Here is a 7,521-nt window from a genome sequence, read left to right on the forward strand (position 1 = left end):
ATTCACAACTTTGGGGTCGCAATAGTGGAAACGTGGTCTTAGAGAGCACCTTCTATTTGCACCTTCTAATTGGTCAATGAATGGAAAGCATTCTCTGACTGAATGAGGTGGAGGTGGGGCAAGGATCATACCTAAAATTAAGCTTTAGGGGGTGAAAGGAATATAAAAGGATCAACCGTTTGTGTGACATTTTCCAGCGTACAAAGCAAAACTTAGGGACGCTGCTGTACTTGAGTTACATAATTGTCATAAGCTAGTTGAAGTGTTACAAGTTTATTAGGAGTTAGTTAAAATCAAGGTGGTATAGTCTATTAGGGTGGGAAGCAACTTATTCCAAACGTGCCATTTTGTGTTTCCAACACACCTGTTGCCTTTAAAGGCAGCTAACAGTGGCAGTCTGCACAGTTTAATTAAGTATATGCCCACGCGAGGGCTGCGTTTGCCCGCACAGGGATGCACAGGTGTCGTGTGCATCCCTGTGCAGGCATTCCTGCAAACAGTGTCTGCATTTGGGGAAAAGCACACACACAACTTATGGCCCTTGCAGGGCTGTACGCTTAAATTGTAAAAGCAGAAGGTTTATCTCAATGATTTGTACGCACTAAGATAAAAAGCCTTCTGTGTGCAGCAGCCCCCCTCAGTTCCGAGGTCCATCTAAATCCAGGGATGTTGCAGGAGTGTCTCGGCTGCTGGCACTATTGGCTCTCGCTGCTATCAAAGTGTCAGCCAATGAGGAGAAAAAGAGGGCGGGGCCAGGCCACTTCTCACTTGTCTGAATGGACACAGCAGTGACTCTGCTCAGGTGCCCCCATAGCAAGATGCTTGCTGTTGAGCACTAAACATGAAGGCGATCCTAGAAAAGGGGCAATATGGGCTGTACTGTGCAAAAGCACTGCACAGAGCAGGGAAGTATAACATGTTAAATGTCAAACCGAGACTTAATCACTTACAATACGCCAGTGTGAATGAGGCCCTAGATGTCTTACGCCTCAAGCACACTGGTTTGTTGTAAACGCTCTTTCTTCTATCAGAAGAAAATCGGCATTTAAAAAAAAAAAAAAAAAAAAGTGAGGCGAGAACAGCAGCGTTTGGGTGTTTAATGGGCAGAATTCTAATTTATTCTGGCCATAGAAATGAACAAACGCTCAAGTGCTAAATACACCTAGCACTTGTTTAGCTGGGTTTGGGGTTTTTATGCCCAAAAGCTCCACTCCTGAAAGCGATTCTTCTGCGTTCAGGAGAAGGACCTTTGACCGAGTTTAAACTCTGCTGCTCCTTAATTCCTCTAAAAGCCTTTGTGAGCATGGACAAATAGGGAGAGATTTACTAAAACTGGAAAGTGCAAAATCTAGGAACAAATCTCCTTCCAAGTTGTTTTTTTAAAGCTTATTTGAACAAGCTTAAGTTAGTGGTCTTCTCTCTACCTCACCTTTGTGGAGGAGAGGGGGGGACGGGAGCTGCGGAGGTGATGGCGGGGGGGGGGGGGGGCAAGGGGGTGGGAGGGAAGGAGAGTAAGCAATGTAAGGAATTTAATGACCCGAAAGACCTTCCCAATTAGGAAGGGGACAGAACGTGTTAGTTCAACAGAGCATCACGCCAAAAGAAATGGGTACCAGGGCTAACGACCCAAGGAGACAACTAGATACCCTAAGATCAATAATGGATCAAAAGAATAACATCATGAGACGGAGGGAAAGGGAGGAAGGGTGAGGGGGGGGGGAGGTGGGGGAGGGATAGGGATAGAGAATCTCCCCATTGCCAAAAAAGAAAAGGAATTTTAAGGCTCGGTTCACACTATTGCGATGCGGGAAGGCTGCGAATTCGCAGCCTGTTCCCGCATCGCACACGCACCCCCGGCAGTTCACACTGCCATATGCGATCCGCTGGGGGTGTCAATGTAATCTTAACGACACCCCCAGTTTGATCGCATATCGCAGTGCGATCGTGCAGTTCGCACAGGATCGGATCGCACAAGTGTGAACCGCTGTGCGATCCGATCCTGATGCGGCAGCAAAAATGCCTCCTGTGCGTCTTTGCTGCGGGTGCGGTGCGAATTTAGCCATACAAACTGTATGGCTAAACTCGCACCGCACAGCTGATCGCATGTCATGTCGGAGCAGTGCGCTCCGACATGACATGCGAACCCGGCACACGCAGAAGTGTGAACCGGCTCTAAAGGAAGCCTGGTTTCCCAACCCCAGGAGAATGCTTCTAGAAAAGTCTCAGTCGATCCTATGCCTATGATTCCTAATGAAGAAAAAAAAGCAAAAAATTATATAGAAAAAAGTCAAAAACTGCAGAAACGAAATAACTAATTCAACACCAGAAATGGCTAAGGCTCCTTTCACACGGCCGCTCCGTGTGAAAGGTCCGCTGCGGGACTTTTTTTTTTTCCACGGAGCGGATGACATTTGTGTCATCCGCTCCGTGTGTCCGCATATCATCCCATCCGTTTGCGGATGATATGCGGACATAATGTAAGTATATGGCACTGCGGATGTCAGCGGATGACACCGCTGACATCCGATTTTCCTTCCTTTCTGTTTTTTACACAGAAGGAAAAATGGGGTTCTGTTCCATTCGTAAAAACGGAACAGAACTGACAGGAGGAAAATCGGGTGTCAGCGGATGGTATTCCGCTGACACCCGCAGTGCCATTCACTTACATTATGTCCGCAAATCATCCGCAAACGGATGGGATGATTTGCGGACACACGGAGCGGCCGTGTGAAAGGAGCCTAAAGCTTTCAATGCTTTTTACAGTGCTTTATACAACGTTCCAAAGGGAGAAACCCAACAAACAAGACAGGAAAGAATAATAAACATTCAAAAATATATAAAAGAAGCAAATTTACCCAAAATATCAGAAGACAAATTAGAACTTCTAGAAGCCCCTATTGCCGAAAATGAGATAAGAGATGTGTTGAAAACTATTCGAAATGGAAAAAGTCCAGGACCAGATGGATACACAATAAAGTATTAAAAAGATTCAAAGAAATATTCATACCAAAAATGCTAATAATATACATGAATAGAGTTGGGAAGGAAGATCTAAGGGAAGAATCTCTCATGGCCCACATCACAGTAATATCGAAAGAAGGGAAGGATCAAACCCTGTGTTCCAGTTACAGGCCAATTGCTTTATTAAATGCAGATACAAAGATATTTGCAAAAATCTTAGCAACAAGACTAAAAAGCCTACTGGAACTATGGATCCATCCGGATCTGTGCCAGGCAGAGAAGGGAAAGATAATGTAATTCGAACCTTGCTACTCCTACAAAAAACTAAAAATCATGAAGTCCCCTCCCTCCTATTGTCGATCGATGCCCAGAAGGCCTTCGATAGGGTGGACTGGGACTTCATGAAGGAGACAATAAAAAAATCTAGGGATCGGACAAAAAATGAGACAATGGATAGAGGCACTATATAAAAAGCGGACAGCAAAAATTAAAATAAAATGGAGGCCTGTCAGAAGGTTTCGAGATGGGCAATGGGACGAGACAGCGGTGTCCCCTGTCTCTACTATTGTTCATATTAACCTTAGAACCTTTACTAGCAAAAATCAGACAAAATAAAGATATAAAAGGAGTGAAGGTAAATCAGGACGAACATAAAACTGCAGCATATGCAGATGATTTATTATTTTTTATTACCAATCCCAGGATCATACTCCCAACATCCAAAAAGAATTGAGAGTAGGGCTGGGCGATATGGCTGAAAACTATATCACGATATCAGTGTTTCATATCGGTCGATATCGATAATTATTGATATTTTTTTATTACCCATTTAAAATAAGGACCAGGAGAAAAATGTTACATTTAAACATTTTTATTTTAAACTTAACCTTCCTCTGAGTCTGATCATAATAATCCCCTCAGTTCTTAAGACAATAAAATGTCAACACAACCATGTAAAACTCAAATAATTAAAATGTAAACATAAGTCACAATGAACACTTAACAATTATCTTACATTTAGGTGCAAAATGAAAGAAAATGTAAGAAATGCTTAATAAAGTGTAATAAAATAGTGCAAACTGTTACAGAGAAACCTGAGAATTTAGTGCAAGTTTAGTGCTAGGAGCCTGGTTCACTAGCTGTTCACCTTCTGGTGAATAAAGTGTTTAGTTTCTACCGCATGACAGAACAGACCCATCCCAAAAACACACATTGCATCAAATATGTGTAAAAACAAAAAAAAACGCACCAACCAACTGCAACCTGCATAGGCTGTAAGTTGAAACTAACATGTTCCATAAGGTGAACTTGGCCTGTAATTTGGGCCAAGCTGGCCCTAACAAACCACTTTAAGGCTAGCTAGCCGCGAATAGCTGCGACCTATCATTCCAGTTAACAGGGGCGGCAGTCACATCTAGCCGCTCACAGCTGTGTCAGGATTCAGATTGCCAGTGTGAATGTGGCTGCTGCTGGGTATGCTGTAATGCACTGTAGTAGTAGCAGCTGCTATGTACTGTATGTGCAGTGTTTTTTGTAAACAAATAAAACTGAGGTAGAGGTACAGTACAGTACATCTGTGTAACATAAAAAACAAACCTACAGTAGTAACATTGCTTGAAATATAAAACCTGCAGAAATATGAAAAAGTAACTCAGTCTTCAAGCTATTCTTACTCTAATCATCATACTTAGTTGAACTATTCAAGAATCAAGTATATTTTAGTCCAGGTTTTGTGCTAGGAACACCAGCTGGTTGACCTTCTCTGGGTCTAAAGCTGCCCTGGTGCATGTAACAATATTACCCCCAGTACTAAAAATTCTTTCTGAGGGGGTGCTGGTGGCTGGAATGCACAAGTACTTTTTCGCCAGCTGAGACAATCTGGGGAAGTTGTGTTCATGTAGCCTCCACCAGTCCAGAGGGTTAGACTCACTGTCTGCATCAGGGCACCTCAGGTAACTTTCCAGCTCGCTCTCCACTTTTTGTTTTTCAGTGAGAGGCAAAGCATCATCATCTTGGCACTGTTTTTTGAAAAAGCTCCCCAATGACTTGCGTTGCTTCTTCACGCCCAGTGGCAGAGGTGGTCCACTTGCAGCTCCTCCTTCTGCACCTTGGTCTGCTGCTCCTTCAGAAGGCCCTGCCTGTGATTGTTGGCCCTGGTCTTCATCCATGATCTCAGACACAGCTCTCATGTGAATGGCCCCTACCTTCTCTGGTCTGATGTATTGGCCTTTAAATCTAGGGTCGACGAAGGTAGCCATGTCAAGAAGATCATCTGTGTCAGGGTCAGCATATTTCTCGTCGAGATAAGTCATTATCTTTGTCTTCAGCTCTTTTGTGAGCTCAGTGTCCCCCTCATTAACTTTCAGAAAACTGGAGCGGAAAAGGTGGAGCACAGGCTTCACGTACGAGACCGTCACATATGACTCCCCAGAAAGGGAGTCTGTGAACTCCAGGAGAGGAGTTAAGGCCGCATGCATTGACTCAAGGACATCAATATCCTGCCACGTTGGGATCAGGTGCCTGTTGTTTTTGTCAGAAGACAGAACTTCAATGATGGCCTTTTGTTGCTCTAGGACCCTTGCCACCATCTTTTGTCTTGAGCCCCACCTGGTTAGTGACTCTGTGACCAGCTGGTGTGTGGGAAGATGGAGACGTTCCTGTGCTTTAGAGAGCGCACTCTTTTTCTTCCACGAGTAAGAAAAGGCAGATACCACTTTCTTGCACACACCTACAGCCCTCTCCACTCTTTTATCTTTTCCTGCAGCACCTGCAGAAAAACAATGCCAGTGTAAATAACTGATAATAGAATAGATCGTGTACAACATTGATGACGAGCATTAAAATGACAAAGCTACTCACCAATAGCAGAGTGCAAACGATGGCCAAAACACTGCAGCCGTGTCCAGTTGTTCAGTGAAGTCGCCTTCACTACATTTGCCCCGCTGTCTGTGGTGATGCACACCATTTTGTCTTCATTCAGACTCCAGGACAACAGTGCCTCCTTCAAGCCTTCTGCTATCACTTCTCCTGTGTGATCTTCGGGGAAATATGCAGTCTCAAGACATCTGGTTTTCAAACCCCATTCATTGTCGATGAAGTGAATGGTCAAGCTAATGTATGGCTCAGAGGTACGGCTTGACCACAGGTCAGAGGTTGTTGCAAAGTACTTGGCTGACAATATTTCTTGCTGCACAGATTCTTTGCACATTACATACAGCTTAGGAATGGCAGTCTTAGAAAAGTACTTTCGGCCAGGAATAACATAGCGTGGGTCAAGCACGTGTATGAGCTTTTTATAACCTGGCTTCTCGACAGTGCTAAGCGGAAGCATGTCTTTGGCTATATGATACGCCACTGCCTCCGTTATATCTTTGTACCGTTTAGATTCTTTGTCATAAGGCACTGATGCAGAGTACCTCTCCATGGTGGTCTGCTGCTTGTGCGGTGTTGCAGATGTTGTTGGTTGAATACGGATAATACGGCTGTGCTCCAAAGGATGAGCGCGGCTAAGGTGGTAAAACAAGTTTGTGGTATTACCAGTCTTGGTAGGTACGACGGTCTTGCATAACCTGCAGACGACATTGGTCTGAGTACGGTCAGACTTATAATATCCAAAAAACTGCCATACTGGCGAGCTGACTTTTCCTCTTTTATTTACAATTTCCTCACTCGCTGCGGCACTCATTTTTTGCATTGGTTGCATTAACAAAGGCACTCTCACACTTTTGGTAACCTAGCAACTAGGGCTGGGTGGGGAGGGAGGAGAGCTCACTGTGTGGAGGGAGGACTGAGGAGGAGTCCGGAGAAACGCTGCTGTATATGTGTGTCTGACAGTGACTCTGACACTGACTCTGACCTGACGGACCACCCCCAGGGGCTGCGCTGTGATAGGTACAGAGAGAGAAGAAGAACTCCCCAGTAATAACCGGCCACCTTTTTTAGTTGAAAGAAACTTGAATGAAAGACAAGTACTATTTTTTTCAGTTTTACTTTTTGTTGTACATGTACAATTTTTTTTTCTCCTGCTATTCTTATTAGAACAGTTCTTGAAAAAGTACTTTTTATGCTTGTGCAGCCAGCCCCCACACCCTGGGGGTCCAGCCAGTTCTTATTAGAACAGTTCTTTAAATGTTTTATGCTAATGCAGCCAGCCCCCACACCCTGATATTAGCATATTACAACTTGAAAGTACTTTTTATGCCCTGGGGGTCCAGCCAGTTTATTTATGCCCTGGGGGTCCAGCCAGTTTATGCCCTGGGGGTCTAGCCAGTTTATGCCCTGGGGGTCCACTCCAGCCAGTTTATTTATGCCCTGGGGGTCCAGCCAGTTTATTTATGCCCTGGGGGTCCAGCCAGTTTATTTATGCCCTGGGGGTCTAGCCAGTTTATGCCCTGGGGGTCCAGCCAGTTCGTAGGCCGCCGCACAGTAACCACCTAACTCCCCACTCAGTAACGGAACACCGCCTCGCGCTGCGCCTGGATGTGACGTCAGCTGCGGGCGCGCTGTGATGATCGGTACAGAGAACTCCCCCGGCCTGGATGTGACGTCAGTCAGCTGCCG

General features: G+C 44.9%; 1 protein-coding gene across 1 annotated transcript; it reads right to left on the reverse strand.

Moving 5' to 3' along the window:
* Positions 1–4,679: 4,679 nt before the first annotated feature.
* Positions 4,680–6,646, reverse strand: LOC309547998 (E3 SUMO-protein ligase ZBED1-like; the record flags this gene model as incomplete). The annotated part of the gene is made up of 2 exons (XM_082247983.1): positions 4,680–5,728; positions 5,821–6,646. 2 exons carry the CDS (start codon positions 6,644–6,646, stop codon positions 4,680–4,682), a joined length of 1,875 nt encoding a protein of 624 aa, XP_082104109.1.
* Between the last annotated feature and the right edge of the window lie 875 nt (positions 6,647–7,521).

The sequence above is a fragment of the Pelophylax lessonae genome (assembly GCF_965119305.1).
Source record: "Pelophylax lessonae genome assembly, chromosome: 2".
NCBI classification, from domain to species: domain Eukaryota; kingdom Metazoa; phylum Chordata; class Amphibia; order Anura; family Ranidae; genus Pelophylax; species Pelophylax lessonae.